Raw genomic sequence first — 25,412 nt, forward strand, 5'->3', positions numbered from 1 at the left:
ATATTTTAATGTTACAGAAATGGCACAGTTTGAATTGAGTCTGGTGATTAGTCAGGATTCCAGCTGAAATTTAATGGCAAAAGTAGCACTACTGTTTGTGCTAAATTTTTTCCACAGGCAAATTATTCACACTGCATAACAATTCAAAGTTAATGACCACCTTGGAACCGAGGAGTTCCAGCAGAGGGTCACTTCCCTTGAAAATGTTCCTATTTCACAGCGAGAGTCCTGGCCTGACTCCCTGGCTGAGATTCCTCACCCAGAATCCCCATCTCTAATGCTTGCCCTTCCAACCTCCCACTTCCTAGCTGGACTTGCGAGAGATGAGGCAGGAAGAGCCCCATTCAGTTCTCACATTTCTAGTAGCACCACCCAGTCAGCTCAGAGAATTATCTTTAAATGCATCGAGACATTTAGTTCTTTAACAGATATTTCTCAAGAGGCTGGAGTCCATTGGCATTGGGATAGGCATGGTGTTTGCGGGATGAATGAGAAAGATACAGTGCCTGCCCCTAAGGTGCTTATGGTCTAATGAAAACTCAGTGAACAAGCTGCTGAAGGATGATAAGTGCTCAGAAAAGGAAAATAAAAGGTGCTGTTAAAAAAAAGGGCAGTAACCAAGTTTGAGGAGCAGAGGAGAATGTGTTGGAATTGTGGCCGGATGAAGGTTGCAGAAGAAAGCTGTTCACGACAGAAGAACCATTTGCACAAAACCTCTAAGGAGGAAGGACTCAGCAGGAGAGTCAGTCACATCTGAAGAATGACAGAAGGCCAGTCTGGCTGAAGCACTGACATGAAGGAGAGGCATCTTGTACGTGGCTGGAGAAGTAGACAGGCCATGGAGGGTCCTGAGAGCAACGGCAAGGATTTGGGACTTTATCCCAAGAGTCCCAATAAGCTTTGAAAGATTTTAGATTGACGAGTGACCTAAAAATATGTATTATTCTTAACACCACTCATTTTTCTCCATGATTCCCCAGCATCTCTGACAGCCTCTCCGGTAGCATTGTGTGGGGCTACTCAAGGTGCTTTAAGCCCTATTACTTTGAATCCTCTCCATTGTCAGGCAGCATGCAGAGTAGCCCATAAGTTTCCAAAGTGCAACATCAGTTTCTGAAGTTTAACTGAAAAACGAAAGGCTGGAGGGATGGGACCACCCATGCACATCCCCTCTGTCTCTCTTGGCCCATGTTGGGGTGCAGCATACCTTCTCACACATCTGCATCATGCAGCCCATCAGAGCAGAGCCATTTAAGGGGCCAGAAGTGGGAAAGAAAAAAAGAAAGGCAAAAAAATGTAAGCAGATCCACTTTCCCTAGGTTCCTTTTTTTATATTCATCCTTAACTGCAAGGAAGAACTGCTTTTTTTTTTTTTTTTTGCTTGAGAAGACAGAAGCATAACATATTGTTTGTTTAGGTTGCAGAGTTTAGAACCAACAAAATGGGAGGACTTCAGAAAAATTATTTACATTGCTCATCTATTTATATATGTGTACGTCCATGTGTGTCTCTTTGGATACACATAATAGATGCTGCATTTCATAGGATATAATAATGGAACAACAATTAAACAGTACACTATGTAAGTGACTTTCTGAGTTTCTTGTGTGATATGCCAGGCCCACTGCCAGGCAGTGGAGTACATAAAGGTGGGATGCAGTGACTTTAGAATTAGTAGACAACAGATCCTGTAGGACAAGGAGCAGTTTGCTACAAGCTCTTAAAGTATTACATTTTCCTTCCATCTGCTGGTGGTCACATCCTTTCTGATTATTATAAACACTTGTGCACATGTTCCATGTCCTCTGCAGACTGCTGTAATTCCTGAATGGAAGAATCCGCCCCACATTCATGTAGTCCACTGCTTAGCAATGGACCTGGCATGACATGTAGAAAACTTGGAGTCACTCATTTAGCACACTGCTTAGTTGTTGTGTTATTGTATCTTATGATTCCAAAGTCAGTGCATTTTAGCTGAGTGCACAGCCACCCAGCCACCCTTGCAGTAAAGTGTGGCCATGGTATTTAATTCTGGCCAATATCATATGAGCATAAATAATATGTGCCATTTCCAGCTCAGGATCTTCAAAGGAAAAGGTATGAACTCAGCTTGTTCTTACCCCCTTCACCATGTCTGGGAAATGATGAGAACTGGAACAAATGCCTTGGAATCAAGGATGAAAGCTAAGATTAAGGATGACAAAATAACCCTGCCTCCCTTGGACTGTTACAAGAAAGAGAAATAGACTTCTTTCTTATTTAAGCCACAGCATGTAAAAATAAAATAGCAGCTTTGCCTATACCAACCCATGAATAGGTCAAAAAGAGTGTCCTTTTGGACCAGGAGATCAGGAACCAGCTCAAATCCTCCTCATCTATAGACTTTGGATCTCCTGGCCTGTGCCAAACAATAAGTGATCAGCAAATCTCTGACTTGTTCCAGTTTCATTTAATGTGGTCAATAAATGTTGGCTGTTATTAGCTGTTACTCCCAGTTGTACATCTCTATCTGCCTCCTGTTGTCCTGCCCCATGCTTTGCCTCAGGCTACTCTTTTTGTTTGTGGAGGAAATCTTCCCCAAGTTTTGTGAAATTTCTGTCAAAATTGAAGCCTTACTATAAATCTATTCCCTCTAAGATATTCCTTGGATTTAGAAAAAACTTAATCTATGATGGTGCTGAATAAATGAAATCCAGCATCTTCAGATTGGAGCTACTTCTATTAATCACCTTTGATAGACACTGTATTAGTCCAGGTTCTCCAGAGAAACAAAACCATCAGGATATACCTTGTCATGCACCACATCATGATGTTTCGGTCAACAACAGACTGCATTCCAGTTCATACCACTAACTAAAAACAAATAAACAAAATAAACTAAAAACCCCAACGATATGTATGGCAGTGGTGCCATAAGATTATAATCCTATATTTTTAATGCACCTTTTTTAGCTACACGAATACATACCATTTTGTACTGAATACTGTAGGCAATTAAAACATGTTGTACAGGTTTGTAGCCTAGGAAAACAGGTTACACCTTATAGCCTATTTGTGTAGTAGGCTATAACATCTAGGTTTGTGTAAGTATACACTACGATGTTTGCACAATGACCAATCACCTGACACATTTCTCAGAATGTATTCTGTTGTTAAACAGCACCTGATTGTGTGTGTGTGTGTGTGTGTGCATATGTGTGGAATTATGGAATTGGCTCATACAATTATGGAGGCCAAGAAGTCCTAAAATCTTCAGTTGGCAAGCTGGAGACCCAGGAGACCTCATGACATAGTTCCCGTCCAAAAGCTGGCAAGTTGAAAAGTCAAATAAATGATGTTTCAGTTCAAGTCTGAAGGCCAGAAACACCAGTATCTCAGCTCCAAGCAGTCAGGCAGGAGGCATTCCCCCTTCCTCAGAAGACAGTCAGCCTTTTTGTTCGATTCAGGCTTTCAGCTGATTGGATGGGAACCTCCTATATTGGGGAGAGCCATCAGCTGCTCAATTCAAACATCAATCTTATCCTCAAACACCCCTACAGTCACACTCAGAATAATGTTTTACCAAATATCTGGACAGCCCATAGCCTAGTCAAGTTGACACATAAGATTAAACATTATACTTGGTTAGAGCCCAGTGTTCTAAGATAAGGAAAAAGATTTAACATTTTGAAGCTCTTACTGTGTGTGAGGCAATAGATTGGATGCCTTTACTTACAGCTTAGTCTTTGGTAAGATAGGAAATACTATCTCCAACTTACTGATGATGAATATGGGCTCAGAGAGGCTAAATAATATGCTTAAGGTAACTCGGCTAGTTAGGTGGTAGACTGGGAACTCAAAGCTAGGCTTCTTTGATCCTAGATCCCATGCTTCCACATTCCCCCTCACATTCCAACCTTTTTAATCTTCCCTCTGTTCCATCAATGTGCCAAGCTTGTTTTTGCATCAGTCATTGTACCACTTGTCCTCTCTGCCCAGAGTGCCCTGCTCCCTGATCCACACAAGCCTGAAATCTTTAAATCATGCAAGTCATTGTTTAAATGTCAGCTCCTCTGAGAGGTTTTGCAGTAGAAGTCAATCCCTATTTCATTACCTTGTCTGCATAGCATGTAATACTTTCTATTAAATGTATTTATTTTCTGTTCATTTATTTCAGCTCCAAAAGGGTACGTAACTTTGTCTTATTCCCAAATTATATACTCAATACATAGAACACAAAAATATTCTAAAGTATCTGCTGAAGGAATAAATGAATCAATGGTGGGGCAACAAGCTCAAAGTCCCATGATCTCAATTTGACCAATAATGCCTGAAAGATAGGTCCAAAAAAAATGTATTCTTAATCTTGTGTTCCACCTAATTTTTACCAAAGAGGGAACATTGAGGACAAATTAGTTTTTAGTTTTTTTTTAAAGCTAGAATTGCTTTGTTTTCCAGGGTTTTGCTCTTTATTAATTTTTTTGACTTTTCATTCTAATTTAACACGTTTGGAGAACTCATACTAGCCCCGTAGAAGTCTACTCACTAGAGTGATATTACTGATGTAGCTAGGGGAAGGGAGAGAGGCTGGAGGCAAAACAGAGCTAGAAGAGAAGATCTTTTCATTTGCAGGCCAGAATCCTGAAAGAAGAAAACCTGTATCCCCCATGGACAGATATGGGGAGGGGGCTGTGGGTGGAAGGACAGCCCATCGAATTCATTTTCTCTTATCTATCTTATCCAACTCCTCTCTAGTGGTTCATAAACTGAGAAAAAGTCAATGGAAACCAATCAGGACAAAAACAGCACTTAGAACTCCATGCAGGGCATACAGCAACTTTTGTTTTATGTCAAACAGCTTATGAGGGGCTGGATCTGCTTTTAAGTGGTCATGGATTCTGCTTACCAGTGAATGTGGTGTTTCATTTTCCAAGGGAGATTGAATGATATTCTTCATGAGGAGCCTATATTTTAGGCCTGGTATTGAATAATTACTGGACTGCTGAAAGCTTCCAAGTAGGAGTTCGCCCTTCACTACACAGTTTGGCTGATGTTCCCATTTCGGCTACTTTAAGCTGTTGTAAACAGCATTCGTTTTCCATTACAAGCTAGGAAATGTGACTTCAGCGACGGTGCCGAGTCCCTGGAGAGCACCTGCCAGGGAGGCCGTTTCCTCACCTCTCATTTTAGTTTGTAACTTGATGGCGAGGTTGAGTAATCGCTGAAACTCCATGTCTTCCCATCCTATTCTGTTCCACTAACTTATAAAACAGCCAGTGACCCGCTTGAGGACTAGCGGATCAACCAGATGTTTCCTGAGCAAAGACAGCATGCGTTTCCCCTTGCACATCATCTTGTGAGAGGGGAGGGCTGGCGGGCCACTCACCCCGTCTGACATCATTGGGCGAGGTGGCCTGGGGGAGAATTTCAAAGCAGAGCAGCTTGGCCAGGGAAGAGCTCAGCTGGCAGCTGTGAGCTGGGATTAACTGACCCAGATAACTAGGGAGAAGGAATTGGCAATCTAAGTGTTTGTTCTCCAGCAGGAAGTAGACGGCCTCCTTTCCACTCCCTAAATATCTGTGGCTGTAGAAGACCTTCCCCCAATGGCTCCACATACACCGTCAGGATTGCGTCCACCGTATTCTTCCCATCCCAACTTTTTATCGTCCCTGGCTTTTGCATAAGGTTGACGTGGCACAAGCTCAACCGATTGCAGTGTAATAATAATAACAACCATAATAATAATATCAATGAATTATTCTTCCCTAAGCAACATTCAGAAGCTCAAATTCTAAACAATCTGATTTCAAATAGTCTCCTTATAGATCACTAGCTTGTCAGAGTTGGGGTAATAAGAACTAGTAAAATAAAATATTTTTTATAATACAGGGAGCAGCTGACATGTAATTGTCAGCTTCCCCATAGAAAGGTAATCAAAAATAAGACAAATAAAAAGTAAATCCAATATACCATTTACCATCACTATGATTTCATAAAAGAAAGGTTTAACCTCTTCTGCTCTAATGCATCCAAAGTCTTTTCTTTATACTTATAATCAAATCCAAACTACTGAGACCTAAAAAATTCCATATTACTTAGGATCTGGCCCATGCCTGCTCTTCAAGCTCCACTTCCTCCTTGACTTATTCCTCTCTAGCTTTTTCTCTGTTCCTCAAACATACAGTGGTCTTTGCATTTACTGTCCCCAACATCTGGAATGCACTCCCCCACATCTGTAAATAGCACACTGCCTATGGTATGCAGCTTTCTGACACAGCTCCCAATAATCCCCACATCTGTATATTCACTTATTTGTGTAATGCCCTCCTCTGTATGTGGAGTGGACCTGGTGACTTGCCTCTAAAGAATAGAGTAGAGCAAGAGTGATGGGATGTCACATCCAAGATTAAATTGTAAAAAACTGTGCCTTTGTCCATTCTTGCTCACTTTCTCTCTCTGGATTGTCTCACTTGCTTTCTCTCATGAAGCAAGTTGCTAATTATGAGTGCCCTATGGAAGGTCAATGTGACAAGGCCCCTGGCCAAGAGCCAACTAGGAGCTGAGACCCTCAGTTCAGCAGTTTGGGAGGAACTAAATCCTGCCAACAACCTCTTGAGTGAGATTAGAAGAAGATCCTTCTCAATAGAGCTTGTCAGTGACTGCAGCTTCAGAAGACCTCTTGATTGCTGCCTTGTGAGACAGGCTGAACCAGAGGACTTAGCTAAGCCAAGACACGATGAAACTGCAAGATAATACTGTTTTAAGCCGGTAAGATCTATGTATCGATAGATAACTGAAGCAATGCCTCATTTATTTAGATCTTGGCTCAAATGTTTTCCTCTCCAAACTCATCTCTCTCTAAAACAAACCAAACCAAACCAAACAAAATGATCACACATTATTCTCTCACATCTTACCCATTTTTGTTTTTCTTCATAGCAATTATCACTACCTACATTTATATCATAGATTTATTTGTTAGCTATCTTCCCTATTAGAATGAAAATTCAGTGAACAAAATATCTGTCCTTTTGCTGGTGAACAAGATGGACATGCATTTGCCCTGATGATACTTGTTTATTTGACAAATATTGATTATAGGGCTACTTTGTGCCAGGCTCCGTATTTAGAGGTTATTTGTTCCTGGTTCTGTTGTATCGGGGCTAATTAATTTTAGTACATTGGTTCAGCTGTTTTGTTTTAAATTCAGTTCAGCTGCCCTTTGATAATACACCTTTCTGTATCTTTCACTGAGTGTTTGATTAAAATGCCATATGTGGGCTGGGCACGGTGGCTCATGCCTGTAATCCCAGCACTTTGGGGGGCCGAGGCAGGCAGATCACTTGAGGCCAAGAGTTCAAGACCAGCCTGGCAAACATGGCAAAACCCCTTCTCTACCAAAAAATACAAAAATTAGCCAGGCGTGGTGGTGCAGGCCTGTAGTCCCAGCTACTCGGGAGGCTGAGGCATGAGAATAACTTGAACCTGGGAGGTAGTGGAGGTTGCAGTGAGCCAAGATCACCACTGCACTACAGCCTAGGTGACAGAGCAAGACTCTGTCTCAAAAATAAAATAAAATAAAATAGCTACGTGTGATAGAGTCAAGAGTAGAGCTTGTGTATACTTTGTTGAAGTCCATTGTTGGATGAACATAAGTATTTGAAAAGATACCTAATGTAAATGACGAGTTAATGAGTGCAGCACACCAACATGGCACATGTATACATATGTAACAAACTTGCACATTGTGCACATGTACCCTAGAATTTAAAGTATAATTAAAAAAAAAAGAAAAGTTCTCACTTTATGCTATGCTGACATCTGCCTGTTACTTTCATCTATTGACCTCAGATTTACTGTCAGAAATAATATAGAAAGTGTCTATTCTTTTTCTCAAATCCAGTTAAAATTGCTCTGTTAACTCTATCTCTTTGGGTATAAGTTCTATTTATCAAGTTTATTGCCTCTTTTGTGCAATAGGTTTTTCTTGGATGTTTAGTCTGTCTTCATTTTGTGGTCATCTTGTGCAGTTAAGATTGCAAGTTTAACTTTCTGCTTATTTGAGAGCAGATCTGAGAGCTATCACGGTGGCTCCCTCTCCACCATTTCCAATGAGAGCAGTGGGGCTCCTGGTACCATCAGCCATGCTTCCAGGGATAGGATCCTGCATCACTCGTACCTAGGAATTGCCCCATCTTTCTGTCTCAAGCTCCCACATTCATGAGAGAATACATCTCGAGGCAGATTCATCAGTTTCTGGCATACGTGTGTATGTGTGTGCTTGTGCATATGCATATGTGTTTGTGTGTGTGTGTGTGGTAGACTGGTTAGTTAACCTGGCTACCTTACTGCTCTCATCAGAGACCCCAGAGGTAGACTACCTCTGAACATCGATCATCTTCATTGTTTTTCTCATCTTTAAGAGCTGCACTTTCCACCAATGTCCTAAGCTATAGCTTTTTCTGCAATTTTATCTCATGCGTTTTCTGCTTGTTTCTGGACCACAAAATGTAACAACTCTTATGTTCCAATCCTTGTGTTTTAATTCTTATGAATGTATTTATACATGCGTTTGTGTGTGTAATCATATTTTATGTTTTTTAAGTATATAAAATATGAATATGTATATATTTTTTTGAGATGGAGTCTTGCTCTGTTGCCCAGGCTGGAGTGCGGTGGCATGAAATCGGCTCACTGCAACCTTCACCTCCCAGGTTCAAGCAATTCTCCCTGCCTCAGCCTCCTGAGTAGCTGGGATTACAGGCACACGCCACCATACCCGGTGAATTTTTGTATTTTTAGTAAATACTGGGTTTCACCATGTTTTCCAGGCTGGCCTCGAGCTCCTGACCTCAAGCAATCCACTGGCCTTGGTCTCTCAAAGTGCTAGGATTACAGGCATCAGCCACCACACCTGGCCGTGAATATATTTCTGTTTTAGATCCATATGTGTATGTGTTTATAGGTCATCTTATCTACATCTTGAGCCATTATCTCCACTGCCTTTTCAATCGGTCAGCACTTCAAATACTTAAAGATAATTATCACATTCTCCATTGCTGTTTCCTCCTCAGTCTAAACATCCTCAGTTCCTTTAATGATCATCATCTACAATAATTTTCTGACCCCTTATCCCCTAAAATTCCCTTCTCTATTCTTCTCGACACATAGCATTTATTCAACAGCACTGTCATATAATATGGCCCTCAGAGTTGAGAGGGACACTCAGAGTACAATGGGACTGTTACTGCTTGTACTCTCTCTCTATTTTTCTATCAATGCTGTCTAAGTCTGGTTTATCTTTTTAAAACCACATATTTATACTACTGGGTTGTAATAACCAATTTCCTTTCTACCTCTCTTCCGAATTTTATATATCTAAACTCTGCCAAGCAACAGTCTCCTTATTCTCTACTTGTGTAATTGATTACCAACCAAAATGAAGGAGTTCACACTAGTTCTTAATGATTTGTCCCATGCTAGCTTTAACCTCTCCACATCCTTTTGTAGTGTGTGTCAGAATATGCAGCAAGACAAGCTTCAGTTTATTCTTGTCTTTAACAAACTGACAACCCTCTGATATATTGATCTCCGGTGAATTGTGGTTCCTTCCTTCTATGGAACACCTTCTCCTATGTTACTAACTGACTAGAGAGCATATTATTAGGTTCCTTAGCCAAACCCCATTTTTACTTGTGGGGATTATGTTATTTATTTACTCAACAAGGATTTATCAAGGGCTAACTCTGTGCCAGGAACCAAGTTGGGCATTGGCTATACAGAGTTAAATAAACTCATCTTTGACCTCATGGAACTTATGATCCAGTATTTACATATTTATAATTATGTATAGACTTATTATACTTATGATTGCTAGTGATTACATAGTCAGAATTTTACTGAAAAAAATTGCCAATCTGGGTAAAGCAAATATAGCAAAATGTTCATTATTGAGTTAAGGTGATGGGGTATCCAGGTGTTCACTGTACAGTTCTGTCAACTTTTCTGTATATCTGAAATTTTTCATGCTAAAGTGTTGGGGGGAGATTTCCCTGTCCCTCATGAGCTATATTTCTTTTATAGTCCTCAGCTATGCAATGGGACATGTCTTTCTCTTAAACTCTTGGGATTGTTTCACTCGCTTTTTATGAACTTCAGCATACCCTCACCTTTTTCTCCCAGGGTTCCTGGAAGAAATTATGACATAATAGAAAGAACACTGACATTGGAGATGAGCTAGGACTCAAATTTTGAGCCTGGCACCTACTGGCTTCCTGCCTCTGGATAAGTCATTTAATGTCTTTGAGCCTCAATTTTTCTTATTCCTAAAATGGAGTAATTATATTCACACTTTGTTGTGAAAATTAAGTAAAATTATGTATGTAATCATTTGGCATATTTAATATGCACCCTTCCCCACTTCCATGGCTTTATCCATCTGTCTACCTCACACATCACCCATTATTTCCTTTCTTACAAATCAGAATTGAGTGATTAGTACCCATTTATGCTTCTTTCTTTCCTCTTTGAAAAATAAAATTCTCAGAAACTCAGATCCTTAATGCGTTATTGGATACTTTTGTTTAGCAAATATGGTATCAGAAGATATGAATTCATTCATAACCTTCAATTTTCCTTTTTGTTCGGATATGGGATTAATGTTAGGAAAGTACCATTAATATCCTGACTAAGTGATCTCTAATTGCTGTTAAGTTGTAAATGCTTTATTGCCAATTCCTGTCTTGATTTAGTAGGTTTATGTTGTCTGTGTCCTCATTGCTGTGTCTGCAATGTTATCTCCTTTCTTCTATTTCTGCGAAAATCCTGTGCATCCTTTGAGATGCACAGTTCAATGCTCTGTCCTCCTGTGAAGGCTTCCTAAATCCCTTCCTTCATGTCTTACTCAAAATATTCTCACTGTGCCGTGTTATGTCGTAAAATATCTCACATAACTTACCACTAGATAGTAAGAACTGTGCGGCCAGAAAAAAATTTTTCAGCTTTCTATCCCTAGTGTATGGGACTAGAAGCAGCCAGCAGGTACTTCTTAGAGATAATTCATGGATGCCTGGGGAGGTGAGTGATTAGAGTTCATTATCCCTGGGCCTCAGTTTCTTCCTCCAGGAAATAAGATAGGTCACCAAGTGACCTCAAAAGCCTATCTAAGTAAGCAGTGAAATTTTATGATTCTTAGCCTTTCTATTATGTTACTCACTCACATGCAGTATACCTTTTTCATTTCAAGTATTTGTCTTAATGTCAGAGCTTTATGTATGGATCTGGAGGCTCTTAATTTTTAAGCAATAGGGATGGATGCTCACACATTCCCTCTCTGACTCTTTGCTCTGATTTTCTCAGTGGCTTTGCACCAAGGGTATGGATGAGTTCCCCAACATATCATGGATCCCCAACATATACTCCAGTCCAAACAAAGACGCATCTCCTTATGCCCTTCAACCTCACCCTGCCATCCCCTTCATTTTGCAGATCACCTATTTTAGAACATCTCTTCTGTCCTGTGTCCTAACTCTCTGAAGACGGCTAAGTGGATTCACATATCCTGGAGTCTGGTGGGTGTCTAGATTAATATTAAGATGATGCTGGCCTGAGTCTTAGACCCGTTTATCCTTCAGCATATGCTGAGTTTGAGTTGCTGGAAGATATTTGATTCTAACCTTCCGTGATATTTGTGAGCCTCATCTGATTATTCTGGACAGTCAGAAACACTGAGGGAGGATGAGGGGGCATGTTAGGGAGGTGCAGGACCCCACATTTTCACCCCTGTTTCCTAACCCTTTAGATTCCAACAATGCTGAACATACTTAATGTTCCGAAATCTCTACACTCTCGCTCACCCCATTTCCCTCCACTTAACACACTCTTCAAATCTTCTCTGCCTTTTTGCCTGATAAAGCTTATTCACCATCTGAGGCTCAATTGAAAACCACTTCCTACAGAGACAGTTTTCTGATTCTCCTACTATAACTCTTACTAAACTCTTTGGTGATTGTCTGTTTATTTACATGATTTCTTCACTTAATGGATGCCATCGTTCTTGTTCATTATTGTAGTCCTAGAGCTTAGCACACAGTACCTGAAACACGATAGTTACTTAACTTGTCTCTATTGAATAAATTAATAATAAATGAGAGCAGGTAGTCCCTGGTCTCATTAAAGAAATTAAAATACTATAGAATGCACAAGATAAGCACACAAATAACCAGTATATTGATGCCTCTCATTTTACACCTCCCAAGGATCCTGTGGAGATAGCATTGTTTCTACCATTTTGCAGAAAGGAAAATGTAGTCTTAGAAGTCGTATCAATTATCAAGTTATTCTACAGCTAGAAAGTGGCGGAATTGAATTTGAATGCCAGCCTTCAAAGTGTTCTCTCCATAATATTGCAACAATATGCAACAACTGTTGCAAAATTGGTACAAAAGTTGGCTGCATTGCAGAAATGAGAGAGTTACTCCTAGATGACATTTAAGCTTAGATCTGAAAGGCAATAACTTGTTTTAAAAAATATTTTCAACTGCCGGAACAAAACCAACCTCCTTTTTTGTTTTATAATAAATTAAACCAATACAGCCATATTTAATGTAAGAAGTGAAAGCTCATTCCCCTCTTGCTCTAATTACATTCCCAAGACATAACCATCATAAAGCCTATCTATATACATGATATGGTGGTTTTATGTTATGTAAATGAAATCATACTCTAAATGTCCAACAGTCTTCTTCTTCTTTTTTTTTTTTTTTTAAAGTCAGTACAACTTGGACAACCTTCTATGGAGTATATTTATATCTACCTCCTGATTTTTAGCTGCTACATTTCATTCCTTTGTAAGAATGTTCTATAATTTGTTTAACCCATCTCTTATTATGGGCGTTTAGGTGTTTTTTTTTTAAATATTCTCCCTTATAAATAATTCTACAAGAATTCTCCTTGTATATACGTCTCTGAGTCATCATTAAAGATTTTCTGTCCATCAATTCCTAAAATAGGATTTCTTAAGTTATGGGTTATATGCAATTTAAATTATAAAAGAGGCTGACAGAATTGCACAGAATGTGAAAAAGTTGAAATTAGAGGGCAAAAACATTCAAGGTGGAACCAGTCACATAAATAAAAGCACCTAAAAGCATAAGTCACATTCTTTTATTTTTCCCAAGAAGTTTCCGCATTTTGACCCTTTGTGTGAGCTCTAATGACAAATTCCAGCTCCTGCCGAGAGACCACAAACTATTTGTCAGTTTGTCTTTTTATTCTCCTTCTTGTCCCTTCAGTGATGAAGTCCCCAGAGGTTAAACACTCTCATTATTAATCTTACCACAAGAGTCCCAGAAAACCAATGTTTGCTGCCCTTTGGTTCTTTATTTTAATGACTCCTCACCACACACAGTCCCCTTATTGTGCTATTCACAACTTTCCAGATGAAACCAAAGGCTTGATTCAACTGTAGTCAAAGAAAATGAATTCTCCCCAATTCCACACACATACACACACTAACACTCCTCTTTTCACCAGTGCCTAAAACTTCAAATTGAATGAACATGACATGAGATGTTTCTAAAGAGCTATCCCCCTGCCATCAGTTTTATTAAAGGCATAAATGTGCAGTCGCATTTAATGGTGTTTATTTTGAAACATGTGATGTTTACCCTTGAAAGCCTATTATGCATCTCTCACCTTACAGTGAACAAAAGGGCATTGTAACTTCATGTAGTCTGACTGCTTGCTTAAATTTAGGTCTGCACTCAAATGAGAAAAATACTTGAGTATCAGTCATCTTGGAATCCAAGGGACTTATTCATAGAGCATGTGGGGCTCTATTCATAAATGATTTATGTCTTTGCATAAAGGGGAGTGGGGGTTGTATGTGTTGCCCAGAGAACCATCGTCTGCCTTTCCTGGGTAATTTATACAAGATCAATATTTATCAAGGTGAGCCAAGAATTGTGCCGTAACTCTCTGAGAGCCAAATACTTCATTTACAGTTCCTTCACCCATGGAAGGGAGCGTGACAGATTGAAATGTTTGCATAAAAGCTACTTAAAGAGGTTCTCACTTGGTTCCTGTTGCTTTCAATGCAGGGTGATGCCTTGCAAGAAATTGCAGATTTCTCTCATAGATGTTGCTCATTGACTAACACATAGTAGATATTAAAAAATGTACTTGTTGAATTAATGACTAAAGGGAAATAAACAATCATAATAGAAATATTACTATTCCCAAAGAGAAAGACTGATTGCCCACTTTGTTTATTCTGTCAGTGAATATTAATTGAGCATCCATTAGGCATTTTGCATTGAATAAAGTCACAGTTATTACCTGGAATGATCCCTATACATATGTGTGAACACTTTAAAACTTGTTAATGAAATATATGCTCTATTAAAAGTTCAAAAAAGTGTTCTGATGATACAGATAAAGGATCAACTAGTTCTGCACAGAGGCATCTAGGAAAGGATAAGTGTAAGTAGGAGTTAAACAGAAAGTGAAAGGATGGGAATTTTTGGGGAGGTAATAGTACAAATTAAGGCAGCATGAAAGACCTTTGGATTGCAGGAATGGGATAAATATGTTGCCATCAGAAATTAGAGTACTTGTGTCAGTAATAATAAATAAATCTGAAAATTTCTTTTAGAACTGGATTGTGAAAGGCATAATACACTCAACTAGTGAGCTCTTACTTTATTTTGTAAGCAAGAAGAGACTCTCATAAATTTTTAAACATGGATATTACATGGTTGGATTTCTCATAGGGATATATCTCTGGTAGCACAGTCTATACTATTTACCATCTGGTGGAGATGAAAGAGAGGAGATGACAAGTTGGTGTAAATTTGTTTATCTCTGGTAGTGTCTCTTTGGAGTACTGTTTTGAGAAGGATTTTAAAACTTCGTCTGGACTCACTGGGAAAGGCTTCAGTATAAAGAAATGATGCCTACCATGAGTGGAAGAAGGAAAGCAGAGGACGTGTCAGCAGACATAGCTAAGCATTTGCCATCCCTGGGTTAGCAGGACATTGGGAAGGTCTAGGTGAGATATCATTAGTCTTTAATTAGGACAACCTCAATGTATGGGAGATGATAGGGGTAAGTTTATATATGATTATGATCTTCTGTGCACATATGACTTGATGAATTACGTGCAGTTTAAAATAGAATAGAGGATGACTTTCTGAAGCTTGTAGTTTAAGACAGATCTTGAGAAAAGCAACCATAATTAATTAAGATGGAAAAAAGTAAATCAGTAGTGGTAAAGAGGAAAAAAAGATTATTTCTGTATGATTTTTACACATAATGAGTGTAAAAATGTCACAGTGTTTGTAGCATGAGTTTGAATCCCAGAGAGTGCTCTGAAATGAAGATTTAAACCTGGGATTTATCTGAATATAGGCAACATGTCTCATAGTTCAGGGATAATATTACTGAAGGAGAAGTCCAGTGGAACACCAGCATTTAAATAATGGATAGTAGAAAAGGAAGATCCATGCAGATGACTTCACATTTTCAGAAAGAATATTTCCAATTTGAGAAAAACGTAAAATTCGACCCTCTACTTTTCATTGTCACACACACAGAAAAACAAAAGGGATTTCCATTCCTGACTATGATAACTAGTTAGCATCTGAGCAGCTATGCTGCAGAGAATAACTGGAAAAGCTAGATTCAATTTTTAAAAATGTGCTTTAAAGTACGGGAGATTTACAAAGAAAGCGATAACTTAAAGGGCTAAAAGGAGAGGTGCAGAGATATGAACCTAATGTTAAGGTTTTATATTTCCTCTTGAGATTTTTGTGAATTTATAAGTGAAGGCAAAAAAGCCAAGAGAAAGCAGAGCTTATACATTCTCATGGGGCTGTGAAGCAAAATATGGAATTTAGAACCTGCGAAGGATAAATGCCTGGTAAATACCACAGGATTTCAGTTGGTACCAGGGTTAATACTGGTAAGAGGCAAATGAGGCATGTATGGCATAAAATTTTAGGAGGCACTCACTCATTAAATCATGTGCCCTAGGTGGCTCACTTGCCTCATGTTAGTCCTGACTCACACTGGGATACTTGAAAGGCTATCTACAACTACAGAAAAACTGGAAATAGATCACTGTTTATAAAGACCAGCTCTAAAAGAGATGGAGTCAGAATCATATTGAGACTTGCCTCTAGTATAACCGCCTGAGAGAAACAAAACTGAGTCCTCTCTGGAAGAAGAAAATGTTATCCAGAAACTCAAATTATTGCTACACTTCTTTTTTGACAAAATGCCTTCAATAAAAATTTACCAGGTATGCAAGGATATGAGGTCTAGTTATTAAAAAGCAAAAATAAAACAAGAATAAAAGCAGACAAGAGTGCCAGACTGGTAGGAGATCCAGATACTAAATTTATAAGACATAAACTTTTAAAAAACTGGGATTCATATGTCCAAAATATTAAATAAAAAGATGGAAAACTTTAGCCGGGAATCAGACTCTATTAAAAAAGTCAAATAAACTCATAGACCTGAAAAAATAAAACTGAAGTTAAGAACTCATATATGAGACTAACAGATTAAACACAAGTAAAGTGAGACTTAATGAATGTAAAAATGTCAGTTGGAAATATACAGATAGAATAATAAAAAGAAAAATAGAAAATGCAGAAAAGGGTCTAAGAGATATATGGGACAACATAAAACTGTCTAAACTATGTGTAACTGCAATCTCATAAGAGTGAAGAGGGATAATATAGCAGAAGCAATATTTGAAAAGATAGTGGCTGAAAAGCTTATACAATCGCTGAAGGACATTAGCTACAGCTTCAAAAAGTGTTACAAACACCAAGCAAAACAAACAAAAATCCTTCCAAAAAACCACAAAGAAACTCACATTTAAATTCATCACAGTAATTACTGATGAAATGAAAGAAAATATTAAGGGCCACCAAAGGGAAAAAAGATACGTTAGCATTAAAGAAAGAATCCTAAAACTTACAGCTAACTTATAAAAAATTATAAAAACCAGGAGACAATTGAATGACACTTTCAAAATACTAAAAGAATAAAAAACTACCAGCCTAGACTTCTATACCCAGAAAAATATTCTTCAAAAATATTGGCATAATAAAGACATATTTAGAAAATGCAAACTGAGGGAATTTATTAGCAACAGAGTTATAGTACATAAAATACTAAAAGAAGATATTTGTATAGAAGAACAATGATTTCAGATGAAAAAAGAAAAATGCAGAAAATAATGAAGAACGACATAAAGATTACATTTGTGCCTAAATGTAAATGAGTATTGACTGTATAAAACAACAACAGTAGTGTTATATAAGGTTTACGATATCTGTGTCATTAAAATAAGTGAAAACCCTAGCATAAAATACAGCAAGGGTAAATATTTTTTAATTGTTTGCATAGTCTTGCAAGTAATAAAAATATATATTTATGTTAAATATTAATAAATAAAATATTTATGTTTGAATCTCAAGGATATACATTAAAGAATTTGTAAAAGTATTAGTAAGCTAATGAGGGGGAATGCAATAATAAAGAATACTGGACTAATGCAACAGCAGCTAGAGAACAGAGAAAAAGGACATAGAAATCGATTTAATGCCAAATATATCAATAATCTCTTGAAATGTAAGTGAGTTAACTATTCAAACAGACAAAGATTTTTAGATGAAAAAAGAAGCACAACTATATGCTGCTTAAAAGAGACATAATTTAAATGCAAAAAGGTTAAAAGTAAAAATGTACATAAAGATAGCATAATCTTTTTCATCTTTGTTGGTTTAAACTTTGTTTTATCAGAGGCCAGGATTGCAGTCCCTGCTTTTTTTTCTTTTTTCTTTTTTTTTTTTTTTTTTGCTTTCCATTTGCTTGGTAAATATTCCTCCATCCCTTTATTTTGAGCCTATGTGTGTGTTTGCACATGAGATGGGTCTCCTGAATACAGCACACCGATGGGTCTTGACTCTTTATCCAATTTGCCAGTCTGTGTCTTTTAATTGGGGCATTTAGCCTATTTACATTTAAGGTTAATATTGTTATGTGTGAATTTGATCCTGTCATTATGATGCTAGCTGGTTATTTTGCACATTAGTTGATGCAGTTTCTTTACAGTGTTGATGGTCTTTACAATTTGGTATGTTTTGCAGTGGCTGGTACCGGTTTTTCCTTTCCATATTTAGTGCTTCCTTCAGGAGCTCTTGTAAAGCAGGCCTGGTGGTGACAAAATCTCTCAGCATTTGCTTGTCTGTAAAGGATTTTATTTCTCCTTCACTTATGAAGCTTAGTTTGGCTGGATATGAAATTCTGGTTTGAAAATTCCTTTGTTTAAGAATCTTGAATATTGGCTTCCATTCTCTTCTGGCTTGTAGGGTTTCTGCTGAGAGATCTGCTGTTAGTCTGATGGGCTTTGCTTTGTGGGTAACCCAAACTTTCTCTCTGGCTGCCCTTAACATTTTTGCCTTCATTTCAACCTTGGTGAATCTGATGATTATGTGTCTTGGGGTTGCTCTTCTCTAGGAATATCTTTGTGGTGTTCTCTGTATTTTCCTGAATTTGAATGTTGGCCTGTCTTGCTAGGCTGGGGAAGTTTTCCTGGATAATATCCTGAAGAGTGTTTTCCAACTTGGTTCCATTCTCCCCATCACTTTCAGGTACACCAATCAAATGTGGGTTTGGTCTTTTCACATAGTCCCATATTTCTCAGAGGTTTTGTTTGTTCCTTTTCTTTCTTTTTTCTCTAATCTTGTCTTCACACTTTATTTCATTAAGTTGATCTTCAATCTCTGGTATCCTTTCTTCTGCTTGATCGATTCAGCTATTGATACTTGTGTATGCTTCATGAAGTTCTTGTGCTGTGTTTTTCAGCTCCATCGGGTCATTTAAGTTCTTCTCTAAACTGGTTATTCTAGTTAGCAATTCCTCTAATCTTTTTTCAAGGTTCTTAGCTTCCTTGCGTTGGGTTAGAACATGCTCCTTTAGCTCAGAGGAGTTTGTTATTGCCCACCTTCTGAAGCCTACTTCTGTAAATTCATCAAACTCATTCTCCATCCAGTTTTCTTCCCTTGCTGGTGAGGACTTGTGATCATTTGGAGGAGAAGAGGCATTCTTTGTCATAAACAGCTCTTATTATGTTGAGAAAAATTTCATCAAAACTTAGTTTATGGAATGTTCAACCTTTTTGCACTGTTTTTTCCTCATCTTCGTGGATTTATCTACTTTTGTTCTTTGAAGTTGGTGACCTTCAATGGGATTTCTGTGTGGACATCTTTTTTTTGATGTTGCTGGTATTCCTTTCTGTTTGTTAGTTTTCCTTCTAATAGTCTGGCCCCTCTGCTGCAGGTCTGCTGGAGTTTGCTGGAGATCCACTCCAGATCTTGTTTCCCTGGGTATCACCAGTGGAGGCTGCAGAATAGCAAAGATTGCTGCCTGTTCCTTCCTCTGGAAGCTTCATCCCAGAGGGGCACCCACCAGATGCCAGCTGGAGCTCTCCTGTATGAAGTGTCTGTTGACCCCTGCTGGGAGGTGTCTCCCAGTCTGGAGGCACAGGGATCAGGGACCCACTTGATGCATTACATAATGGTAAAAGGATCAAAGCAACAAGAAGAGCTAACTAACCTAAATATATACGCACCCAATACAGGAGCACCCAGATTTATAAAGCAAATTCTTAGAGAACTGCAAAGAGACTTAGACTCCCACACAATGATAATGGGAGACTGTAACACCCCACTGTCAATATTAGACAGATCAACATGACAGAAAATTAATAATGATATCCAGGACTTGAACTCAGCTCTGGACCAAGTGGACCTAATAGACATCTACAAAACTCTCCACTCCAAATCAACAGAATATACATTCTTCTCAGCACCACATCACACTTATTCTAAAACTGACCACATACTTGGAAGTAAAACACTCCTCAGCAAATGTAAAAGAACAGAAATCATAACAAACAGTCTCTCAGACCACAGTGCAATCAAATTAGAACTCAGGATTAAGAAACTCACTCAAAACCACAGAACTACATGGAAACTGAACAACCTGCTCCTGAATGACTTCTAGGTAAATAACGATATTAAGGCAGAAATAAATAAGTTATTTGAAACCAATGAGAACAAAGACACAATGTACCAGAATCTCTGGGACACAGCTAAAGCAATGTTTAAAGGGAAATTTATAGCACTAAATGCCCACAGGAGAAAGTGGGAAAGATCTAAGATCAACACCCTGACATCACAATTGAAAGAACAAGAGAAGCAAGAGCAAACAAATTCAAAAGCAAGCAGAAGATGAGAAATAACAAGAACAGAGCAGAACTGAGAGAGATAGAGACATGAAAAACCCTTCAAAAAATCAATGAATCCAGGAGCTGGTTTTTTGAAAAAGATTAACAAAATAGATAGATGGCTAGCCAGACTAATAAGGAAGAAAAGAGAGAAGAATCAAATAGACACAATAAAAAATGATAAAGGGGATATCAACACTGATCCCACAGAAATACAAACTACCATTACAGAATACTATAAACACCTCTACACAAATAAACTAGAAAATCTAGAAGAAATGGATAAATTCCTTGACACATATTCCCTCCCAAGACTAAACCAGGAAAATGTTGAATCCCTGAATAGACCAATAACAAGTTCTGAAATTGAGGCAGTAATTAATAGCCTACCAACCGAAAAAAGCTCAGGACCAGATGGATTCACAGCCAAATCCTACCAGAGGTACAAAGAGGTGCTGGTACCATTTCTTCTGAAACTATTCTGAGCAATACAGAAAGAGGGACTCCTCCCTAACTCATTTTATGAGGCCAGCATCATCCTGATACGAAAACCTGGCAGAGACAGAACAACAAAAACAAAAAACTTTCAAGCCAATATCTCTAATGAACATAGATGTGAAAATCCTCAATAAAATACTGGCAAACCAAATCCAGCAGCACATCAAAAGGCTTATCCACCACAGTCAAGTTGGCTTTATCCCTGGGATGCAAGGCTGGTTCAACATATGCAAATCAATAAATGTAATCCATCACATAAACAAAACCAATGACAAAAATCACATGATAATGTCAATAGATGTGTAATAGGACTTCGATAACATTCAACACCCTTTCATGCTAAAAACTCTGAATAAACTAGGTTTTGATGAAACGTTTCTCAACATAATAAGAGCTATTTACGACAAACCCACAGCCAATATCATACTGAATGGGCAAAAACCGGAAGCATTCCCTTTGAAAACCAGCACAAGACAAGGATGCCCTCTCTCACCACTCCTATTCAACATAGTATTGGAAGTTCTGACCAGGGCAATCAGGCAAGAGAAAGACATAAAAGATATTCAAATAGGACGTCAAATTGTCTCTATTTGCAGATAGGCTAATTGTATATTAAGCAAACCCCATCGTCTCAGCCCCAAATCTCCTTAAGCTGATAAGCAACTTCAGCAACGTCTCAGGATACAAAATCAATGTGCAAAAATCACAAGCATTCCTGTACACCAACAATAGACAAACAGAGAGCCAAATCATGAGTGAATTCCCATTCACAATTGCTACAAAGAGAATAAAATACCGTAGAATAAAACTTACAAGGGATTTGAAGGACCACATCAAGAACTACAAACCACTGCTCAAGGAAATAAGAGAGAACACAAACAAATGGAAAAACATTCCATGGTCATGGATAGGAAGAATCAATATTGTGAAAATGGCCATACTGCCCAAAGGAATTTATAGAGGTAATGCTATCCCCATCAAGCTACCATTGACTTTCTTCACAAAACTAGAAAAAACTACTTTAAGTTTCATACGGAAACAAAAAAGAGCCCATATAGCCAAGACAATCCTAAGCAAAAAGAACGAAGCTGGAGGCATCACACTACCTGACTTCAAACTGTACTACAAGGCTACAGTAACCAAAACAGCATGGTCCTGGTACCAAAACAGATATATATATACCAATGGAACAGAATAGAGGCCTCAGAAATAGTGCCACACATCTACAACCATCTGATCTTTGACAAACCTGACAAAAACAAGCAATGGGGAAAGGATTTCCTGTTTAATAAATGGTGCTGGGAAAACTGTCTAGCCATATGCAGAAAACTGAAAGTGGACCCCTTCCTTATACCTTATACAAAAAGTAACTCAACATGGATTAAAGACTTACATGTAAAACCCAAAACCATAAAAACCTTAGAAGAAAACCTAGGCAATATCACTCAGGACATAGGCATGGGCAAAGACTTCATGACTAAGATACTAAAAGCAATTGCAACAAAAGACAAAATTGACAAATGGAATCTAATTAAACTAAAGAGCTTCTGCAGAGCAAAACAACAACAACAACAACAACAACAAACCAGGATCAGAGTAAACAGGAAACGGACAGAATGGGAGAAAATTTTTGCAATCTACTCATCTGACAAAGGTCTAATATCCAGAATCTACAAGGAACTTAAACAAATTTACAAGAAAAAAACAACCCCATCAAAAAGTCAGCAAAGTATATAAACAGACACTTCTCAAAAGAAGACATTTATGCAGCCAACAAAGATATGAAAAAAATATCATCATCACTGGTCATTAGAGAAATGCAAATCAGAAACCACAATTATCAAAACCATCTCACTCCAGATAGAATGGCAATCATTAAAAAGTCAGGAAACAACAGATGCTGGAGGGGATGTGGAGAAACAGGAATGCTTTTACACTGTTGATGGGAGTGTAAATTAGTTCAACCATTGTGGAAGACAGTGTGGCAATTCCTCAAAGATCTAGAACCAGAAATGCCATTTGATCCAGCAATCCCATTACTGGGTATATGCCCAAGGGATTATAAATCATTCTACTATAAAGATACATGCTCACGTATATTTATTGCAGCACTATTCACAATAGCAAAGACTTGGAACCAATCCAAATGCCCATAAATGATAGACTGGATAAAGAAAATGTGACACATATACACCATGGAATACTATGCAGCCATAAAAAGGATGAGTTCATGTCCTTTGCAGGGACATGGATGAAGCTGGAAACCATCATTCTCAGCAAATTAACGCAAGAACAGAAAACCAAGCACCACATTTTCTCACTTATAAGTGCGAGTTGAACAATGAGAACACATGGGCATAGGGCGAGGAACATCACACACTGGAGCCCGTCACAGGGTGGGGGACTAGGGGAGGGATAGCATTAGGAGAAATAGTTAATGTAGATGAAAGGTTGATGGGTGCAGCAAACCACCATGGCACGTGTATACTTATGTAACAAACCACACGTTCTGCACATGTATCCCAGAACTTAAAGTTTAATAAAAAAAATTAAAAAGATGGCATAACTACAGTAATATCATACAAAATAGATTTAAGGTGAAATTATTAATACAGGTTTTTTTAAAAAAACATTTTATAGCAGTAAAGGGGTCAGTTCACCAGAAACGTAGCACAACCATGTGTTTGTATGCACCCAATAAGATCACTTTAAATTTATAAAGCAAAAATTGATAGAACCAGGTGAAATAGACAAGCCCAGAATTATTGTGGGGAACTTCTTGTTTTGTTTTAATCAACTGAATTTGGGGATGGGTTGTTTTATGTCAATAGATAAACAGAAGTATACATCTCCTCATTATCAAATTATTTTCCTAGTTTCTTTTTAAGCTATTTTATTTTAGATTCAGGGGTTATATGTTTTTTCTTATTACATGAGTATATTGCATAATGGGTGAGGATTGGGCTTCTAATGCACCCATTACTCAATAGTGAACACTGTACCCAGTAGGCAATTTTTCAACCTTGTCCTCCTTCCCACCTTCCCCCGTTTTGTAGTCCTCAGTGTCTATTTTTCCATCTTTATGTCCATGTGTACCCACTGTTTACTTCCCACTTATAAGTGAGAACATTCAGTATTTGATGTTGTTTCTGAGTTAGTTCATGTAGGATAATGTCTTCCAGCACCATCCATGTTGCTGCAAAGGACAAGATGTCATTCTTTTTATGGCTGCATAGTATTCTGTATGTGTGTGTAGACACACACATATATGTATATATATACATAAATATACATATATATATATATAAGATAGGAGATTTTAATGTACCTCTGACAGAAGGTGAAAAACAAGAAGACAAAAGACACATTTGGTAAGAATATAGATCTACACAATACAATTTAAAAATGTGTATCCATTTGGCACCAGATTTGACTCTCTTCCCATTGCTGGGAGTAGTTCCTCATATTGTACCTATTCAATCTTTTGGAAGAGAATTTTGTTTTATTTGGCCCTGCTTTTGAAGTAGGGTATGAGAACTCCAGTTATGATCTCTCTCTCTCTCTCTCTCTCTCTCTCTCAATCTCTGTGTGTGTGTGTGTGTGTGTGTGTGGTGTGTGTGTGTGTGACTTCAGAGAAATCTCTTTGGCCTCATTTTTGGCTAGAGTGATACATCCTAAAGAATGAAAACATTTTTATTCTTCTCCAAGTGAAGGGAAACAGGCTAATACAGGGTGGGTTCTCCTGACCTCCTTAGAAAGATAAATAACTTGCCAAGTGCTTAAGTTATTTTCCAAAGGGCCTTAAGTTCTTTAAAATGGGCCATGGACCACAGAGTCCTATTATTAGAAAATAGAAGTATAGGCAAGCCAGAAAAACAGAAAGAGAGGCGATCTAGACTCAAAATTTGGAGATCTGGGTTTCATATTTGAGAGTGATCCTCTACAGAGAGTGCCAGAGCAATAAACCAGGAGAAGGACTTTATGACAGTGGTGTGCTGGAGGTACTGGTTCATACTGGCTTGCAAGAAACCTTTGTGTGCATATCTTCCCAAATCCAAGTTCAGTACCATTACGTTGGTGGCTTAAATGTATATGTGGTAGAAGTATTTATATCAGAGAAATTGGCAAGTGGCACAAAACAAGACTGTGTGGGGAAGCTAGTTTTTAAACATTTATGAGCATACCATAGCCAGAAAATTACCACTGAATTTACCCTCTGAAAATACCATCTGATTATAGGACTAGAATAAGACTGCCAGGTAGGAAACAACATCCTACTCTAGGATGATGACCCTCCTTCATAACTTGAGAATTCTCTCAAGTTTCAAGTGAACATCTGTACAACTAATGAGGGCAGGGTGAGGAATTAAGGAAGGAAGTCTCCCAGTTAAACCTTGGGACTGGACAGGAACATGTTAATACCTGCTGAGTTTTAGATGGGAGTGTAGACATCACTATTACAGTGTTTGTGTTTGTGTAAGTATTTATACAAGATTGTGCCTTCCATTTCATATATATTACAGAGCAGGAAAATGTTGTCAGCTTCATCATGAAAAAGAGGTTTTTGGAAGAGACAGAGAATTCTCAATTGAGACCTGAGAAGACTTGACCTTTTATATTGCTAAGTTTCACA

General features: G+C 38.1%; 1 protein-coding gene across 7 annotated transcripts in view; it reads left to right on the forward strand.

Moving 5' to 3' along the window:
• Positions 1-25,412, forward strand: part of PCTP (phosphatidylcholine transfer protein) — a 148,670-nt gene that overhangs the window by 74,940 nt on the left and 48,318 nt on the right. Inside the window, exon 6 of one of the 7 annotated variants that reach the window (XM_055256330.2) lies at positions 11,467-11,549. The exons of the other annotated variants lie outside the window; for them this stretch is intronic. Within the exon in view, the coding sequence (XP_055112305.1) occupies positions 11,467-11,514 (48 nt within the window). The 3' untranslated portion in view covers positions 11,515-11,549. The remainder of the gene's footprint in view (positions 1-11,466; positions 11,550-25,412) is intronic. 7 annotated transcript variants of the gene reach the window in all.

Source organism: Symphalangus syndactylus, chromosome 20 (genome assembly GCF_028878055.3).
Source record: "Symphalangus syndactylus isolate Jambi chromosome 20, NHGRI_mSymSyn1-v2.1_pri, whole genome shotgun sequence".
Lineage (NCBI taxonomy): Eukaryota > Metazoa > Chordata > Mammalia > Primates > Hylobatidae > Symphalangus > Symphalangus syndactylus.